This window comes from Neltuma alba, unplaced genomic scaffold (assembly GCF_004799145.2).
Source record: "Neltuma alba isolate B1F8T4 unplaced genomic scaffold, ASM479914v2 tig00010398_pilon, whole genome shotgun sequence".
Taxonomy (NCBI): Eukaryota; Viridiplantae; Streptophyta; class Magnoliopsida; order Fabales; family Fabaceae; genus Neltuma; species Neltuma alba.
The window spans coordinates 73,206-95,037 of NW_021635301.1; the positions used below are offsets into that span (position 1 = coordinate 73,206).

The following is a 21,832-nucleotide window of genomic DNA, read 5'->3' on the forward strand; positions in this document are numbered from 1 at the left end:
CCTTCCAAAGTTTGAATGAATCTTCGAATTTCTTGTTTATCCTTTTCAACCCTTTCTTATCCTTTCCCCCCGCATAGTATGTTGAGATGAAAGGGGATGTTTAGATGAAATTGGTTTCAAAAATGATTTTATAATATACGAAATAAACATGTGAAGGAGTTTATCTCAATTTATAAAAAAGTACTTTTTAAAAACATTTCTCATGTCATTCAAACACCTCCTAATCTAATTTTTGTTTTGTTACGTTGGCTTTAGAATTTGTGCGTTTCATTTTATCTTTTTTTTCCAATTGAATATAATTTTTTTTGGGAAACTAATTGAGGCTCTGTTTGGGTGACACCCCAAACCATGGTTTGGGGACCCAAACCATGGTTTGGGTGATAAGTCACCCAAACACTCCCTCCAAAAACCAAAACCATGATTTTGGGTCAAAACTATGGTTTTGACTCCAAAACCATGGTTTTGGAAAAAACAAAATTTTTTTGCTTTTGGAGAAAAAAGGAAGAGTGTGAGGGCCTATATGATATGTATCTTGTTATTTTTTTTATAAACATATTTTTTATAAATATATTTAATCTTACATTTTATAAATATATATACACATTAATTATTTATTAATTATATTGTCTTATGTATTATTAATTATGTTGGTAAAAAACATATTATTAACAATTTTATTCCTTCAAATTAAAATATATCATAAAATCTATTTTTTTTGTAATTATCATATTAACTTATGTCTTTTTTTTAGTAATTTTTATATATAAAAAGTGCTTCTGATAACAACTATCCAAACACTCTTACTTCTCAGAATCACTTTTTTACAAAATTTATTCTTCACAGAATCTATTTTCCCCAGAATCTATTCTCCAGAATCACTTTTCCAAACCACGGTTTGGTTTCATCCAAACACACCCTGAGTTGAGCATTTGGTTTTAACTGAAAAAACCAAATAACTTGAATATTATCTATTTTCAGGACAAACATAGTAAATAATCCAACCAGATTAACCGTGTTATTTCAATTCAGTTTAAAAATAAAGAGAATTATAAAGAGGAAGACAGCTTTGCATACAAAAAAAGTTTGTACACAGAATTTATTAGAGTTGAATAATTTTTTTAAGGTTAAGGAGCATCTAGCATTTTGACATATTTTCTTGAATGTATTTAATACTTTTAAATATTTTATGATGCATCCAACACTTGGAAATATTTTTTTTCTTGGATGTGTCAAACATCGTGAAGTATTTTTAGTTGCATCCAGTACCTCAAAGTATATTTTTTAGGTGTGTCCAACACCCAAAAATATTATTCAGTGTATTCAACATTAAAGAAAAAAAAATATTTCAGGGTGCTGAATGTATCTAAAAAATATTTTAAGATGTTGGATGCACCACAAAATACTTCAGGATGTTGGATGCATCTGAAAAAATATTTTAAGGTGCTAGATGCAACTTAATCTTTTTCTTAATAAAAATGTACCATGTAAGTAATTTGACAAAACAACTTGTACAGCACAAGCTTAAATGGGAATATAAAAGGACAAATAGCAAAAAAGACCCCTAAATATATGAAATTATAAAATGGGTTTCTGAATTAACTTAATTGCCTTAGGAGACTGGGTTTTAAATTGCAAATATATAATGATGATAAAAAAGACCAAAATGACTTCTTTTTTCTCTTTCTTCCTCTCTCCCATCTTTTTCCCTTTCCTTCTTTTCTTCAACTCCCTCTCTTCGTCCTTCTTTTTCCTTTGGTTCTATAATAATTGCCCAACACACCATATCTTCTCTAAGCTCATGATAGGAACAAGTATGATGATTTTATTATAGTGACGGTTTTAGTGGCTTCATCTATTTGCTTCAATGGTTTATTACCAAAAAGTGGGGGGTTTAGTTGGGTTAATTTAAGCTTGTTCCTACGATGTGCATGGCTCTAGGTAATTCTGCCATCTTTCTTGCATTTGCATTTTCATCCAAACTTTTCATCTAAAGCATATAAGCTTGACAACAAGACTTTAAAGGTTGAAATTGAAGAAGCTGCCTAGCAAGCCATTCCCCTGTAGTTATATCTCCATGCATCCTACATGCCATGCCTATTTTCCCGTTACCTTTTTTTCTCCAAGAGGTTGCAACTAGTTTGAGGTGCACTTGTCACTGAATCTTGTAAAAATTGGTTGCTGTCAAAACACCTCTAGTTTTTTGTTATTGGCTCACCATTGTTGTAATTTTGCTTAATAATGTTGTAACTGTAGACTTGTTACTATGATGGCAGCAACATGATATAAGGATCTGGAAATGTTGGTTTTTTGTTTATGGGCAAAGCAATGTTAATATTTTATATTTATTAGTTCTAAATGGTAACAATGCAAATCTATTTTATGTTCTGAAGTCAATGAGAACCCCAGTCACAGACTTGTAATTTTGCTTACCAAACTTGTTATTTGGCTTACCACTCTTGTTATTTGGCAATAAAATATGGAAATAATAGCAACTTTCTATGAAACTTAATTTTATGAGAAACTCAATCACAAAATTGTTATTTTGCTTACCAAACTTATTATTTGGCTTACCACTCTTGTCATTTAGAAGTGAAATGCAAAAATAATGTAAACTTTTCATAAAACTTAATTTCATGAGAAACTCAGTCACAGAATTGTTATTTTGCTTACCAAACTTGTTATTTGGCTTACAACTATTGTCATTTAGCAGTGAAATGTGGAAATAATAGAAACTTCTCATAAAACTTAATTTTATAAGAAACCCAATCACAAAATTGTTATTTCACTTACCAAACTTGTTATTTAGCTTACCACTCTTGTCATTTGGCAATGAAATGCGGAAATAATAAAAACTTTTCATAAAACTTAGTTTTATTATAAACCAAATCATGGACTTATTATTTTGCTTACCAAACTTGTTATTTGGCTTACCACTCTTGTCATTTGATAGTAAAATGTGAAAATAATAATTAGGGCTGTTCACGGGACGGATCAGGACCGGGACAGGCCTGTCCTGGTTCCGTCCCGATGAACAGTAACGGGACAGAAAATCTGTCCCGTGTCCCGGCCCGTCCCAGGATTATCCCGGTCCCGGTCGAGACGAGACAGATCCGGGACGGGACCGAGACGTCCCGAAGTTTTTTTTTTATTTTTTGTTATTTTTTTTATTTTTTTAAAAAAATCTGATTTTTTAATTATATTTTTTTGGCTTAAACCTTATAAAAACATCTTTTTATTTTCTTTTTTATTTGTTTGGACACTTTTAAACAAAAGCTCAAAATATTACATATAATAGTCATTAAAAACTCTAAACAAAAGCTTTTAACACAATAAAAACTTGCCAAAAATTCTAATCATCAATAATCTCAAATCATTGACAAATATAAAAGCTCTAAATAAATATATCCATAGTTCCATACAATAGTCTCAAATCTTAAAAAAATATGAAAAAAATGATATTATATAAATAGGATAAAAAATTAAAAAAATTAAAAAAAAAATTTTATTTCGCTTAAAATTAAAAAAAAATTAAAAACAGTCTCAAATCTAATCGTCCCGATTTGTCCTGTCCCGAAAAATTTTGGGATGGATTCGTCCCGTCCCAATAAGACCGGGACCGGAACGGGCTGACTGGGACGGGCCGGCCTTGAACACCCCTAATAATAATAGCTTTTCATAAAACTTAATTTTATAGAAACTCAATTACAGAATTGTAATTTCACTTACCAAACTTATTATTTGGCTTACCACTTTTATCATTTGACAGTGAAATGTGAAAATCATGACAGCTTTTCATGAAACTTAATTTTATAGAAACCTAATCATAGAATTATTATTTCGCTTACCAAACTTGTTATATTTTAGCAGTAAAATGTGGAAATAATAGAAACTTTTTATGGAACTTAATTTCATTAGAAATCAAATCACAGGCTATAACAATAGTTACATTAAAAATAACAACATTCTTATTGCTAATAACGAAAAACAAGTATGGCTATGATAACAACTATTTTTGTAATACAAACAGAATATTCTTCTCTCTCCCAAAAGGATATTACTTATAATCAAGTTTGAACTTGGGAATTTTTCACTTTCTTGTTCAATCACCGCAAGGGTCTCAACAAAAAAATAATGGTGGCCACTAAGATGATGAAGATGATCTTTTTGCTGGTGTAATGGATGATGCTTCTCTGTTCTATGCAGATGATGACTTCTTATCTTCCAAATTTCTCATGCATGTCATTTTGTTGATGTTCATGTTCTCCTTGGCAGTCATGGTCACAACATATCACATGGGACATCATATGCACATAGTCTGTAGTTACAACACTTGATGGGAAATAAAAACAATGTTATCAATGATAACAAAAAACTAGTATGTGTTTGACAACTCTTTTTTGCAATATTCATAGGGAAGAACTGTTAACCACATAGCCATAATGAACAAAACTACATAACCAAACTCTATAAATAACAAGTTTAGTTTTGGAACAAACAAGTTAAGTACAATATTGGAAATTACGATTTAACAATTTAGGCATTCAAAATAATAACTTTGTACTTGGAAATAACAAGTTCACTTCTACAAATTAAAGTTAACTGTTGGAAAGAATAAGTTCATTAGTTTTGCAAATAACAACTCCACAGTTAGAAATAACAACTTCCATATTTGAAAGAACAAGTTAAGTATTGGAAATAACAACTTAACTTTGGTGATTATAATTAACTTCTCTTGACAGATCTTTTCAAACTTGATAGATGCAAACATATAATGTTCTTTCTCTTGACGGGTCTTTTATCTTGACAGATGCAAACATCTCAATTTGTTCAAACTTGACACACCTATTGGAAATATTTTGATCTAGTGACAAATCATCAATCCATGGGCAAAAGTTTTCATTCTTATCACTAGATATGAGGGGGGAAGTTCCAATACTAGTATCGACTCAACATATAATATCCAAAGTTGTGGTGTCATGCCTCTAAAAAACTTCCTTTATTATTGAAAAGGCTTTCTTTCTTATTATCATTTGTTCTTTGGCAAAGTCATGAGTCCCCTAGATATTAAATTGATATGACATGGTAAGATTATCAAATCTAAAACCCACACAATATCGGAACAGAGGAAGGATGAATTAAGATGCATAGAAAAAATAATACCTCTCTATGAGTTATCCTCTCCACATTAATCTTCCCTCTTGAAGAAATATTTTTTTTTTATGCTTCTTCTTTCTAGCCTTCTTTCCTTGCCTGCCCACCGACGCCCAAATCACCATTGGAATCAAAACTGTATGTGATGTGCCAGTGATGCTTCTATGTCCTTTTGAGATGGATGTGTTCGGAGGGGGAAGAGGAGACGGTGGCAGCTATGTTGAATCCTTAGCCACAGGACCAAAATGAGAAACAGAGAAAGTGATGGAAGCATACAAGCATTATATTTCAGAAGGAAGAGGATATGAGAAGGAGAAGGACATTTTGGTCTTTTCCTCAATATTTCATAATTTCAGTTTAAGACCTGGTCTCCTGAGGCAATTAAGTTAATTTAGGAATCCATTTCGTAATTTCATATATTCAGGGGTCTTTTTTGCCATTTTCCAATATAAAATGCATCCACAAGTAGCTAGCTTCGAATACTATGTTAATTGGAGGAAGAATGTAAGACAGTCAAGTCCACTGAGATTCAATTAACCCATTAATCAACATGCAAACTAAATAATAGTGTTTAATATTGCTTGCTCCAAAGAAAGCATAATAAAAGTTCAAAAAACTTAATAATTTCTATTTTGCTCCCTGAGTACTACCTATAATTAAAACAAGAAAAAATCAATAAAAAGAAAACTTAATATGTAAAATTAGTTGTAGCTTTTACAACTTGTTCCATATTGCATCTACAAGATAATCAATAATTACCTCCAATGCAAGTTTTTGCAAATCTAGTCATTAACATAACAAGATCAAAGTTAACTTCATATATCAAAATAAATATAGTATTATTCTTATAAAGTTATAATTTATGAAGTATCAGTAAAATCTTACCAAAATCTATCTTTTATACATCATCATCCCCTTCTTTTACAAGATATTGCAGTGACTTCCTAAACCAATATTGAGCACAAATCATAGATTGCACAACTTTAGGAGTTAAAGACACTACTACAAAATTGTTACTATGTCGATTAATTTTTATCATACTTGACAATTGACAACCATCACCAATAGACGCATCATATATTCTCTAGATAATATATCTGACGGTTCCAAACTATCACGTAAAGGGCCTTTACGTGACAGTTATTATAAAAAAAAAAAAGTCAAGTAAATGTACTTTTACATGACCATTATTGTGAAAGAACAATCATGTAAGGATACATTTAGTTAACCATTCTTTTGCAATAACTATCACGTAAAAGTATTTTCTTTTTTTTTGAAAAAAAATTATATTATATGAATATGATTAATACTAATTTACATAAATAAAACATGTAAAAATCAATAATTTTATATCAAACAAGCTATTATTAATTAGAAAGACTACAAAGATTATTTAAAATTTTCATTTTGTAAATTGTATTTGCAAAATACAACTTTTAAATCCTTGTAATCCCATATCTTTCCCGACTAATATATTCATAAGTAGTGTTGTCTTCCTGTTACCACTAATACTCACAAGCTCTGCTAATATGCCTAGCTTGAAGACATTAGTGACATCTCGTAGGAGTTAAAGTATATCCTCTTGAATTTTTTGACTTCTCATTTCCTAACCCAAAAAGCGCCAAAAATTTTAGTACAAAAAATTAATTGGTCTAAAAAGCCTTTAGCTTATGCTCATGAGATGCTCTATAAAGAAAATCGCATAAACAGGTGATGTTTCTTTATATTTTATTAATTCTAGCATGATTCTCATAGATTTTTATGCCTAATTCTGGAATTCTTTGCAAGGAAATATTAATAATTGGTTAGAGAAAGTGTTTTGTGATTATGTACGATTTTAAATCTAGAAATCAAGGAAGAAGCATTTAAGGACTTGATTGCAAAAGGGGAAGAGGGACTAAACTGCAAATACTCAAAGTTCCCTCACACTTACCCTAAACTGTAAATACTCAAAGTTCCCTCACACTTACCCTAAACTGTGCGTTTTATTAGTCGTATACTTGCATTTATCTTGCATACATGTATAGTAAATTTGCTACTGAGATTCTCTCGAATTTCTCCTTCTCTTGAATTTCTCCCTCCCTTAACTAACCAAAGCAGGTATGATGTGTAAAGGAAGAGGAATGCATGAGGAAAATCAAGAAAGAAGAGAGAGAATTTGAGAAAAGTATTATATTATGTTTTGTTATACTATGTTATTCTTATGATGTTGTATGTAATGAACATGTCTATGATACTCCTCTGGTCCTAAATATAATACTCATTTTGTAGTGTAATTATATTTAGGACTGAAGGAGTATTATGTAATAAGGAATGATGACGTTGGCATGTATGAATGAGTATGATAATTCATGAAAGTGATCAATAGTATATTGGGTTGATAGCAGGCAAGATAAAAAAGGTTTATAGTATTAGTAGCAGTTTCATCCAAGAAGGGGAGTGAATTGGGTGATATAAAAAAATTGACTTTACAAAATAAATAACCAAATAATGTAAAGGAAACAAGTTTAGAAAGATTTCACTAAAGATGAGCAGAAGTAGAACAAGCAGGAATTTATACTGATTCAATCTCAACTACTTGACCTACGTCTAGTTCTCAAAGCGCCTCTGAATTTTTCACTAAACCCTAAGATTCAATGGGCTTTTAGTGCCACAGTATAGTAATTGAACTCACTCTCAATCACTCCCCCTTACTTTCCCGTAAGGTTACAATCTCCTCAAGAATCCCAGATTCTTGAGTCACTTATTGAAAGTAATAAATGATTTACAGACTCTCTTAATTTTGATAGTTGGTAGCTCGGTTCATTCACTGCTTCATTCAATGCTCTTCAAGTCATTTATCGTTAGAGACTTTCAATTTTCCGTTAGACATAAGAGCTTGTAACTGTTGGGGTATCGCTTGCGTGTGTTGGTAGTTGCAACAATTGTTCGTAATAAATGCGCTTCTGACATAGTAGCTTGAGCCTATAATATAACTGTTGAGCTTCATAATTTGTGAAAATGTCTTGGTAGAGAAATGAGTATTCTTTATCAGAGAATATAAGAGAATAGCAGAATAGATGATGATCCTTGACCTTCAATACAAGAAGTGAAAATCATAAATCAAAGATCAGATGATCAAAGAATCAAAATTATCAAAGAACTGATCAATAAATAGTTTAATCCATAAAGTTATCGATTAATTGAAATGAGGCAATCTATAGAACAGACTCACTTATCAAAGTCATTATGGAACATGCACTTTATAGAACAAGTTATCAATAAATAGTGAATTATAGTCAAAGTGATATTATCAAGAAAATACATCTGATGAAAAGCTTGTAACTTAAAACAGGTGCCTTCTCAGCTCTTTATAAGAATATAAGATGATTAATGAAGGCTGAAAAAAGCTTGAAGATAAGATAATATCATATTTTCTAAAAAGTATAGTGAAAAATAGTTTCAAGAAATTTGTTTGAGTTTTATGGAACATATTATCGATAATTTACTTATCCAACAACTTATTGATAATTGAAGTAACTATAGAAAACCATTTTAAGGAAATTTATCTGAAACGTTATCGATAAGTGACTTGATCGAACATGTTATCTGAGAAGTTACTTGAAGCACTTAGTTAGAGTGAGATAAGAAAATGTGACTTTAATCGATAAAGTGATTGATAAGTGCATTTATCGATTAGATGATCGATAATTGTGATTATTGATAAGATGATAGACAAATGTCCGAATAAAACTTGAAGTTTAAATATACTAAGTATAACTTGATCGAGTAGATGATCGAACATAAGCTTACTCAAGTTTTAGAACAAGTTATTGATGAGAATGATTATCGATAAGGTGATAGATAACTCATAATGTGATCTAAACAAATATGGTTTGAAAGAAACTTACCAATTATCTGACATGTGATCGATAATCTCATTTATCCCTAAGGTTATGGATAAAAACTTATCATCATAGAGAAAACATATCTGTTTACCTGACAGATTATCAAACACTTGGTTTATCAATCAAGTGATTGATAATTACCTAACACTAATCATATTGGAGCAAGTTTACCTAATTATCGATAAGGTGATCGAACAATACATTTATCTAACATGTTATCTCAAAAAGGAGCTATGCAACACGTTATCGATAATGCTTAACAGTAACTATATTCAAAGATATTCAGTCATTTATCTAACACGTGACAAACAACTCAATGATCCAACAGGTGCTTGAATAATAGCTTAACAGTTATGCAGAGAAATTTAACTACTTATTTTGTTATCATCAAAACCTTAAATCTAACATATAGCATGTTAATACAAGTAATGGGATAAACTTTCTCATTACGAGCAATGAATTTTTGATAGAGTAAAAGTAAAATGAAAGAGTGAATCTGCTTATGAAAGTTGGTAAGCAGCTAGTACATGTAACACCTTCATTTTTTTACCAAATAACCAACCAATTAGAGGTAAATAGAATCATATTTGATGGCCAAAAGGTTGAAAATTTTGACTTTGAAAAATTTTGTTCTTGGGTTACTATTTAGAGCAGCCTATAATTTGGCCAAATCGTAACTAATTTTACAAAAATCAAAATTGAGTGATTCTAAGTTCTATTGGAAGCTTTTTGGAATATCTTTTAAGAAAAAATAAGCTTTGGAAGAATTGTCTTCAAATTCAAGCACAGTTTTATTTTCAAAAAGTACTGTTCATTTGGTCATTTTCTAATTTTCGAGTATTTCTGTCTAACTTTGGATAGGCATAACTTCTTGCATGAATATCTGTTTAAGGCATATTACCACTTATTTTAAAGAGAAAAATAAGATCTTTTGATGGGGAAAGTTTCATGATTTACCTCACTTATTTGCTCAGATTCACTTTAGTCAAAGTTTCCTCTAAAATAGTTGGCTTTTATCCCTCACTTATATTTCCTTTCCATAAATAATCTCTAGCTTGGCATGCCAATCAATCAACTTTTTTTTTTTTACCAGAGCTAATCAATCAACTACATAATTGGTTTTAACAGCATGCTTTAGCATGTGATTGCAGATAGTTGTCATACAAAGTCATCCATAAAATATTATTTTACATTCTTCCACATAAAACAAGAAAGGTTTAAAGCCATAATTCATTCATCATTTCCTTATGCAATAGCCACCTCCTTACCCTTTTCTTGTGATGCTGAAAGCCCTAGGTTTTTGTTGAAGGGGTGAGATTCATAGGAATATTAGTAGCACAACATCACATTCACAATGTCACACAAGCAAAGCATTTTATGCCACATGAATTTGCTAATACATAGTTTCACTTAATGCATATGCCATAAAAAGGACATAACGTACTTCTTATTCATAACACTCAACATTGCATAAACCAAGGCATTACAAGCATGGAGTTATACATCACAGAACACCGTCATCTTATCCACATCATGGCATAGCAACATAGCATAACATAAAGCAATAAATACAATGCAATGTAACATTTGGAAAGTAAATGCTAGCTACCTCTTTTAAGCTCTTCCTTTCCTTCAAGCTCTTCTCTTTTGATGCTAGGCCTATTGATAACACAATAGGGCACCACAAATTATTATTTCATCCAAAATATTATATAACCCTTAATCCCCTTTTCTTTGATTTCTGGGTTATCACTTACAACTTTGATTCTTGAAATCTCTTATGTCATTCCTGCATAATTTTGTCATGTAGAATTCAAATATCTACTTAGATTTATGAAAATCCAATTCCTCCCTAATGATCTCACTTTGGCCGAAACTTATACCGTTGGAAATTAAAATTTTCATTTTCAATTTTAATGCTTCCAAGCTTCCTTTCTTGGTGTTTCCCTACACCGTTTCATCATTTAAACATATTGGAAGCATCAAATTAAATCAAATTCAACTCTAACCCTATTTTTTTCTTTTGGTCGAATTGATTCTTTAACATAGGGGGTTAGGATTTCTTTCCAAAATTCAACTATAACCAATAATCTCCTATCCTTTTTAGATGTTTAATCAATGTTTCAATCCCTTAGCTAAATTCTTCCAATTTTGTAAAAATTTTGGCAATATTTTTTCCTAGAAAATGGTGATCCAAAACAATATAAAAAGCCATAAAATAGCTCACAATAAATCACAAAAGACTTAGGAGCTTACCTTAGTGATTCCTTAAACTTGGTTGGACTTTCTCTCTCTAGAAATGACCTTTTCTCTCTCTAGACCCAAGAGCAACAAAACCTCCCCTTAAATCCTCTCTTTGGCTGAAATGTGAAGGGTGGGAGGAGGTATTTATAGAGTTTTACTTTAGCTTTTAGCCCTTGAAGTTTGAAGAAATTACAAGGTATAGGTGGAAAGATCTTAGCCATTCATTTTTATCACATTACACATGGATAAATCCTAAGTTAGGAAGCTTGTGATCTTGCCACTTGTCCATGTGATGTCATTAAGATGATGTCACTTTGCTTATGTCATGCTAAGATTATCACACCTTAGCCTTAGTTAACTTTCCTTAATCCAAGATTACTTTTCTTAATTAGCTTCTAGAAACTTAATTTTCTTTTCATTTTTAATTAAATATTGTCCCCCTTTTTGGGTCTAATTAGGCATGATTTATGGGCCTCATAGGCTGGGGAATTTTGCAAAAATATTTACTTTCTTGGTTGTCCTTGCATTACACTTAGTATCGGTGTAGTGCCAGATGAAAATTTTTTTGTATCCTCTCAATTTTACTGTCTTAGAAAATTCATCTCAGTGCACCGTTAGCCTTCTCTTAGTGTAGGAAAGTTTTATGATTTTTTTCAAAATTTAATTTTCTCAGGAATGCTCTAAATTTCATTTTTTCCAAAATCAGCACTTTACCAACAATAATTCTGCTTTAAATATTATTAAAGCTAACCTCCTTATCAAAAGAAGTTTGGGATAATTTTATAAATTATTATAATCCTTCAAGGTATTTTTTTATATTTTTTTCCAGAATTATTGAGGCCTCTAAATATTTTTCATAATTAATTTTTGGTTACTATTACTCGGTGTAACCAAAAAAAAATATAGAAAATTCTATATTATTTATTTTCCTTTTAGTAATTCCTCTTAGCCCTCAAATACTATTCCTTGACCCTCATTTCCATTTTTCATGATTTTCTGGAAATTTTTGAGAATTTGTGACTTGACTTTCCAATTAAATCTTTCTTTAACTGATATTTAAAAATATGAATTTGGCCACTATCTAGATTTTTAAATTCAAACCTATACTTAGTATATTTCCTTCTACCTTAACTAGCCCTTGATCTATTTAATTTTCTTTTTTCCAGAGTTAAGATTTTGAGGATGTTACAGTACATGTCCTAAGCTTTAAACCAAGTGATAAATCACTTAAAATAGATGTGAGTGTTAAGACATTTAAGGTAGAGAATTTGGAAATGTACTAGTTGACTAAATTAATAGTACAACTTTATGTGTAATTCTAGAATGAATGAGTAAGAAAATAAACCAATAAGCATTTTTTCCCTATAGAGAATTGAAAGAGCTTTAAATAAAGGCTTAAATCACTTTAATATGATTTTTTATAATTAGTTATGAATTTTTAAATTTAGACCAAAAATTTGAAATTTACTAGTGAATAGTAACCCAAGAATCAAATTTCAATTTTTCAATCTATGGACTCATTTCATGATCCGGTTGAACCATAACACTTCTAGACGTGTACTAAAAGGGGTAATTAAACAGAAGGATGTTTTACAGGATACAGATTTCCTTGAGGCCTTCTCTAACCTATGTTCATATAATTGATAGTTTCAAGACTATAAGGACACTCTTTAGAATAGTGTCCTTCACTACAATGATCACATGCAAACTGATAAGCATGATAAGCATTTACCTAGATTGAGTTTCCTCGCTTAATTTGCATCTCCAGATTATCAAACCTCTTCAAAATAGCTTCCAATTGTGATGAGATATCTTTAGAAGAAGAAGAATCTGTTTCAAGATACCTCTTAGAGCCTTGCCTCCGCTTGTTATATGGTTACATAGTATTAAAGGCTACATCTTCATATAGTTGGTAGAGTTCATTGACCTTCATTTTCCCTATTCCTCCATTAGAAGCAATGTTGAGCATATTTACAGTTTGATCATTTAACCCATTCTAAAAGCTTCCATTATGACATTCTGCTTTTGTTTATGATTTGGGCAATTTCTCCTTTTGTCCTTGAACCTTTCCCACGCTTCATAGAATAGTTCATCAAGTTGTTCTTCAAAAGAGAGCAACTCTCCCCTTAAGGTGGCTCTCTGACCTCTAGGAATGTTGGCTTTGAATTTTGACACCAAGTCGTCCCAAGTATGGACGAAGTGTTCTTGTAGAGAATTAAGTGATGCTTTTTGTAACATCCTGAAAATTTTAACCCTAAGATTAAGGGAATTAAATAGATCAAGAGCTAGTTAAGGTAGAGGAAATTGTAGCTTTGGAATATATATGCCCCTATTCGCCCAAAATATAATGGAAGAAAGGAGTTTGATTTTCATAAATATGAATTAATATTTGGATTCTACATGAAAAATTGTGTAGGAATGTGTCAAAAGATTATTAGAATTGAAGGAGGAATAATTATGTTAAAAATCAAAGAAAAGGAGAATTTAATTAGGCTTAAGCTTAAGTGTTGGTGTTTAATTGGAATGATTGTTAATGTAGCTTGTAATTATGCTTGAATTGATAGGTTTTGAGAAGAAGAACCAAGGAAAACAATAATTCCTTAAGGAGGCTGAATTACATTAAGTATACAAGGTAGCATTGAACTTATAATTTGATTGTTTGTCTTGCTTGCTTATTGTGTTATGTTGATTACTCCAATTGCTGGATTCATGTTGTGGCAATTGTTGATTTTATGACACTTGAATTGCTTTGGCCAAATGCATAATGTTATGCCAATGTGAGTATGTACTTGTTTCTTTCCTTGGCATAATGCATGACATGATTTTATGTGACTTGAGGATGTCTTGAAGTTCTATAACATATCACATTATGCATTGCTTGATTAACATGATAATTATAGTTCATTACTACTAAGATTTCTATAAAATCTTATTCCTTCCTATGTTAAATTATGTATTAAGAGGGAGTGGATCAAGTATGAATAAGAGCAAGGAGTTGGTATTGTTGGAAATCGTGCCCTAGGGGCCAATCATTGTGTTATGAACATTGTTGATTTATGAATTTCTTAATTATGTTATCATATTATTTGCATGTTTACTGTGATGACTATCCTTGGATAACTCATGATTTTATCCTAAATGTCCCTGGTCGGTCATATATGTGGGAGCAGAGATGAAATAAGACTAGTATGACTTTGAAGATGTATAGAGATATAAATCAAAGTCATAGGCACATATAAGAGTACAAGGTGTTGGACCGACCCACTATGAGAGAGCTACATGGGTTAAGTCATAAGCTTCTCTCATATACAAACCACGTCACTATGCCCTTTGACCTGAGATCATCATGGATTCCTATATGAGAAACGCTCAGCTTTGATCTAGTCAAAAGTCACTATGCCCTTTGACCTGAGATCATCATGGATTCCTACATGAGAAACGCTCAGCTTTGACCTAGTCAAAAGTTACTTTTGACCGAGTGATCATAAAGACTATATTCAGGCTTAGTGGTTTTTCATATGGAGGAATGTGAATGGTCAAGATGGAATTTGTCCCTCACATTCGTAGAGAGATATTACTGGGCCCCTCGATGAGTAAGTCTGAGAAATGTATGATCATACTATAATAGAAAGGTAGTTCCATTTCTATACTCAGACTACTCAGGGATCGAGAAAGTAACGGTCAGGAATAGGAGGATGACATTCTCCATGCCTCATCTATAACCAAAATGTCGTGTGACAAAAGGGACGTGATATGGTTGTATGAAAGGTTACATCGTTCATCAATCCTCATATGATTTGGGAAGTCGTGATGTCTTGCTAGAGACCGCTTACGACTTGTGAGTCATTATAGTAAATGGCCCACTACCAACTTCATATGGGCCTACAGGGTCGCACACAAAATAGCCCAACACGAGCTATCATGTCCAGATTCATTGAATTTAAGATATGTCCAGATTCAATGAATAATCTAGGGTGGACGTGTGTGTATATATATAAATTCGCGTATATATATTATATGATATAAGAGATATTTATAAGATTTGATTTATAAGGATAAATTAAATCTCTATCACTTTTAAATTTGATATGGTATAATATAATATCTCAAATTTGATTTATTAGAATGAATCACATATAACTCCGTCATATCTTTATTTTGAATTAAATGAATAGATGAATTAAATCTGTGGGACGGATTTAATATAAACCGTATTTATTTAATTGATTTCTTATCAGATTACGCAATATATGATATTGTATTAATTTCGGAATTAATTTAGGATTAATTCTGAAATCCAATATCCTTCATAATACCGATAGCATCCTATATATTTGATATTTAGGAGCTAGGGTTTTAGGTGTGTGAGAGAGCAAAAGGTTTACAGATAAGAAACGGCCAAAATAGAAACGGTGAGGATGGATTCTCGGAAAAGCCCTAGAAGGACAAGAGGCGCTAGCACGTCGTTCGTGATTGAAACGCTGTTCGTGTGGATACCGGTAGAGGAAGCCGATCTGAGTTGTCGACTTCTCACGAACAAAAGGAGAGCATAGGCATCCCGAACGTCGGAATCCCTGAGCCACTAACGATTCGAATACCGTAGGTAACACCTCTTACTACTTGACTTAAACACAATCGGTAGATCCGGGCAAGGGATTAGAAAATTTTAAAGTTATTTTCCGCTACGTGTCTTTCAATTCCTTACAGGTATTGAGCTAATGAGGCCTTGTGATTTTTATGACATTATGTAAGACTTGTGTTGTATTTTGATGAACTTTGATATTTGTAAAGAGTTATGGATATGATATCCTTTGGAATTATGTAATTTATAATGTCATATGGTTGTTTATAATCATGTTTTGGTGTGCTTGAATGGATGGTATATGGAAGAGAGAAAAGAAAATTTAAAAAAATTAGTTTATGGGATAAAAATACTCTAAAAAGAGGCAGTTTTGTGGCACATAAAATAATGAGCAAATGGATGAATTTGGACTTGAAATTTGACAAGCTTATAGATCTCATTTTTAACTTTGAATCAAGTGGTAGATCATCAAATTTAGAGTTTTGTGTTAAGAGATATGTCCTTCCAAAGTTGGGCTAAAATACTAGAAAATCAGAAAATGACCATGTGAACAATGCAACTTGGCGAATTTTCTGACTCTGTTTCGTAATGATATGATGCTAATGAGTATTTTTTTTTCCCTCATACAATGCATGGCAAGCTTGAAATAGAAATTGGAATCACCCCATCTTAATTTTTCTACAATTAGTTATGAATTTTCAAAATTGACAAAAAATTCTGTGAATAGTGAATAGTAACCCGGAATCAAAGTTTCAAAAATTGAAATTTCTCATACTTAAGGTTTGTATAATGATCCTAAAAGGGTCCAATTGTCATATAATGAGATAATAAAGGAGATGTGACAATCTATCACTTATTTTAAAGCTCAGGATGTGTAATTTTAAAGATAGCAAATTTCATAGGTAGATTCCATCGTTTGCCTCACTTCCATTTTATCACAAATTTATGGCTCATTTAAGGATAACTTATCCCCCTTACTTGCATTAGTAATTCACATTCATTTCTTGCATGTTCATAATCATGCCAATATTGTTAGATTTAAGGTTTTGATGATAACAAAATAAATAGTTAAGTTTCCCTGTATAACTGTTAAATTGTTATTTGATCATGTGTTGGATCATTGGGTTGATTGAACATGTGTTAGATAAATGACCGAATGTTTTGAGCTTAAGTACTGTTAAGTTTTATCGATCACATATTACATTATTACTGTTCCAGATAACCTGTTAGGTAAATATGTTCTCTGATCACCTTATGTAACACCTCCTTTATTACTCCATTATACATCAATTAGAACCATTATAACGCATTTCCAAACGTTTTTGGGCGAAAAATTTCAGTTTCAAAATTTTCCTTTTTATTCTGTCGCACACTGTTCATCCGAATTTAGGCTAACTTTGAAAATTCATAACTAATTCTGGAAAAATCAAAACGAGGTGGTTTCAATTTTCACGTGAAGCTTGCTAAGAGTTCTATAGAGAAAAAATATTTATTAGACTCAATTCCATCCAAAGTTGATAAATTTTCAAATTTATAGTATTTTAGCCCAACTTTAGAGAGGCATAACTCTTAGGACAAAACTCTAAAGTTTGATGATTTACCACTTGATTTAAAGATAAAAATGAGACCTATTTGCTTGTAAAATCTCAGGTCCAAATTCCATCATTTGCATATTATTTCATGTGGCACCATTTTGCCCCTGATTTAGGTAATTTTATCCCATAATTACCTCTTTCTTAAATTTTATTTCCCTTTTTCCTTTCTCTTATCCTTATGACATTGCACCATTCAATATTTCAACATTAGGACATGTCATAACAACACAATTTACATCATATCATTATTCATAATTCATTACAACTTAGCATGAAATTTATTATTAACACATTACATAACATAACAGTGATTTTAGTTCCATAATGCTCTTCTATCCCAACACCAATTCCTTGCCTTGATCCATAGAATAACCATTCCCTATTTGAGACATAATTTAACATAGGAGGAATGAGATTTCATAGAAATCTTAGTAGTAATTGAACTATAATTATCATGCAAATCAAATAAGTTACAATGTGACATGTTACAAACTTCAAGACATCCTCAAGCCACATAAAATCATGCTTAGTTTCATGCTAGGAGAGGAACATTAACACTTACACATTAACACAATTCAATGCATTTGGCCAAAGTATAAACCAAGGTTAACCAACCAACCAACCAAAATCACAAGTTCTTCAATCCAAGCAACAACAAATCACATTAAACAAGCAAGATAAACAATCAAATTATAATTCAAAGTTACCTTTTATCACTTGATTAATTTTCTCTCTTCAAGGGACAATGATCGTCCTTGACTCCTCCTCATAAAGCCTATTAAATCAAGCATAGACATAGGCCACATTAATAGCCAAACCATTTAAACATAACCTTTTATCTTTAACTTAACATTTTCCTCCTTTCTCTTTGATTTTTAACAAAATAATTCCTCTTTTAGAATTGAAGTTAACTTCCCTTAATTTGTCACTTTGGGGTTACTCCAAAAATTAATCGAATTAATGCAATATAGTGCACAACCCGGGTCGTATTCACTTTGAGGAGTCGAAAACGAAATTAAATCCTAGTAAATAAACACAAGTAACCTAAACTATATAAAAGGGATTTTTGATTTTTAAAAAAACTGTTAATTAAATCCTACGAATCAAATTGAAATTAAAATACTTTTTTTTGTTTTTATATAAAAGTGATTAAAATGAATGAAGATTAAATAAATGAAAATGAGACACACAAATAACAATAATAATAATCAATCCTCCAATTCAACAACTTAGGCAATTATCACTCTAAAAGATGTGAGAGTTAAAACAATGAATTAAGAATTATAATTAAGCTTTTAATCCAACAACCGAGCCACCTCGAATTGCCTCAAAATATTTTCCCAAAAATTCAAATTACTAACTGCAACCAGAATAGTAAAATGAAATTAAGGATACTAAAAACCAATGCTCAATTAAATTCTTAAATTCACAACAATAGAGTTAAAGCTAGCAAGAGACAATATGATCCAAGATTCTAAGCCACCTTAGAAAATCACAATATATTAACTCCAAAATCAATACAAATGTCATAACCACAACATCATAATTGAAATCAAAGCTATAAACAGCCCAATGTCAAATGCTAACCAATAATCCAGTCACAATAATCCTCAAATATAATCAGATTAAGCAATACAATTATCCCAACAATCAGAAAAACTATCCTAAGACCTAGAAATTGTTAAACAATTATTGAGTAAGAAATTAAAACAACTAAAACTCCCCTTTGATGATCCAAGCTTCTGTCATTATTGTTGAATTAGAGAATTAGGAATTAGCCACGGTTTGCCATCAAATTCGTTGCCACCAGCGCTCTGTTACGGTTTGCCATGGAAGAAGACGGTGACACTGATTTTGCTGTCTCACTCGTTCTGGTTCCCTCGGCAGCGGCGAGCTCTGTGTTGCTCTTTTTTTTTTTTTCTCCAGGTCCGTTGCTCGCCGCCCAGCGTCTTCTCCCTCCCTGTTGCTCCGTTTCGTCTGTGCCGCTTGCGTCGTCTGTGTGTGCCGCCTCCTGCTCGTGGGTTCCGTCCAGCTCTGTTCGTGCTTCGGAGAAGAAGAAGGTGAAGGCGCTGTCTTCTTCCTGGTTCATCGCCCAGCTCCTACTTCTCGCCGTCACGAACTCGTATTCGGCGCGTCTCCTCTGCTCTCAGCCGCCGTCCAGCGTCTTCTCCGTTTCGCTCCCCGGTTCCCCCTGTTGCGCCTCGCGTGTGTGTGTTTTATTTCAGCGCTCCTTGCGTCTTCTGCCTCCCAGCTGATGATGATTATTAGGTTGGGGCAAAACGCAACGTTTTGCCCCCAACTTATTATTATTATTATTATTATTATTATTATTATTATTTTCTTTTAATTTAATTTTTTTTCTTTTTCTTTTCTTTTTTTCTTTTTTTATTTTTGAATCTTCCAAGAACCTACAAGAAAAATTCAAGGATAAGGTAGCATTAATTATCCTCAAAAATCAATTAGTCACAATTAAACTACAATATGACAATTTTGCCCCTATAAAATAATAATTCAAAATAAAATAAATTAAATCAATTAAGGCAAAAAGGAACCAATTAAACTGACAAAACTCATATAAAAGATATCAAAATATATAAAAATAATTGAGTTTGTCAAGAATCAATAACTTCATAATTCATTCCCACACAATTTTTCATGGGGAATCCAAATATGAAATCAGATTTTTAAAAATCAAACTCCTTCCCTTTCAAGTTGAGTTGGCCGAATAGGGGGTTTTAGCTTCCAAAAATTTCATTTTTTATTTCAATGATTTTAAATACTTCCCAATAGTATATCCCTATACAAAAACACATTTTAAACCCATTAGAATCATCAAATGTAGCTAAAGCAATTTCTTGAAGCATGAATAGTGGCTTGTTGAAATATACATATAGGACCCTAGATGGATTTTCTTCCAAAAATCAACCCATACACCACTTAATTATGCTTATTCCACTTGGTATTTAAGGCTTCTACCCTTCCCTAAGCATTACATGGTCCAATGAAAATTTGGCAGCATATACACTTGATTTTTCAATTCAAAACCCTCACTAAATTAGTGTAAAACTTAGGGATAAGGAGACTTAAACATACCTTGATGTTTCCTTGATATAAGTTGAATGATTCCTTGTCCAAAATCCTTCAATTTTCGGTCTTTAAGGTCTGGAGCTACAGTGGCAACATCTTCCCTATTTTTCCTATTTTTCCAACATTTCTTTGTATTTTCAAGAGGGGCATTTATAGAAAATTTAATCTGCTCCCTTCTCTCCTTAATTGGCCAAATTTGGGACACGTAATGGGGGGTTATGTGGCAGCCATTTACAGCAAAATAAATCAGATTAATCCAAGTGGCAATTCTAGACTTTCCAAGCATTTATCCCTTAATTTTGTATTTATTTTAATTAATTCTGTGGAGTGGGCAGCAAGCAACAAAATTGGGCCCTTATTGGGCTCAAAGTGGGCCCCACAAATGGTTTGGGCTGGCCCCAAAAGATGGCCCACACCCCAAAGCAAAATCTCAAACCACTTTGAAACTTTATCAGTTACTATTCACTAGTAACATTCCATAATTTTTCTAGACCTCCAAAAATTCATTTCTCTCCATGATAATTTACCTTTTAATATAAGAATATGATTTGAAAATTTTCAGAATTTGTTTACCACCTCTAAGTATTTATTTGAAATTTTCTCTGATTAGGCCTTTATTAGTGTTATTACGGGAAAATAAATTCCCTAAAATTAAATTTTCTAAAATTAATTCTAAACTTCCAAGGCCTAAAATCAATTTTGTAAATTCAAATAAATATTTAAATGATTCATCCATTTTTTTAAATTTATTGAGGCTTTTAACTAATTAAAATAATTATCTTCCTCTATTTTTCCAATAATTTCCCGAAAAGCCTCTGTTTATGGAAAATTCTATAATAATCTATTTTCACAATAATCCTACCTTTTGGGTCTCAACCAAGTTTCCAAAAGCTCTACCTTACACTTTTTCTATTTTTCAGGAATTTTTTAGAATTTTTCTCAATTTTTCCCGTTTTGCTTCCTAGACTGATAATTACGAAAATGCCAGCTCGGACCTTGTCGGGGTTTCACCTCAAAAGTTGTTTCGTCTCCTCGTCTAGTTTCTACATTGGTCCTCATCTCAATTTTTAATTTCCTATGTCCAAATGAAATTTCTCGGGATGGACGCCTTATCAATCACTGGTCGTCTTGCTTGAATTTGGTTATTATTGGTAAATTATCAATCACTTGATTGATAAATCAGTTGTTCAATAAGCTACCAGGTTAAAAAGGTAAGTCTCTCTCTTTTGACAAGTATTTATTGATGACCTTATTGATAAATGAGGTTATCAATCACATTTCAGATA

The 21,832-nt window shown here is 31.7% G+C and overlaps 1 protein-coding gene and 1 non-coding gene across 2 annotated transcripts; one reads left to right on the forward strand and one right to left on the reverse strand.

Moving 5' to 3' along the window:
• The first annotated feature begins 13,308 nt into the window (after nucleotides 1–13,308).
• Nucleotides 13,309–13,415, forward strand: LOC114756413 (small nucleolar RNA R71). Its single transcript, XR_003741451.1, has one exon. It is a non-coding gene; the product is annotated as a small nucleolar RNA R71 (small nucleolar RNA).
• A 5,651-nt stretch (nucleotides 13,416–19,066) lies between these two features.
• On the reverse strand, nucleotides 19,067–19,678 carry LOC114756408 (uncharacterized). The gene is made up of 2 exons (XM_028945343.1): nucleotides 19,238–19,678; nucleotides 19,067–19,100 (listed from the first exon to the last, which is right to left on the reverse strand). Exons 1-2 carry the CDS (start codon nucleotides 19,546–19,548, stop codon nucleotides 19,085–19,087), a joined length of 327 nt encoding a protein of 108 aa, XP_028801176.1. The 5' UTR covers nucleotides 19,549–19,678; the 3' UTR covers nucleotides 19,067–19,084.
• Between the last annotated feature and the right edge of the window lie 2,154 nt (nucleotides 19,679–21,832).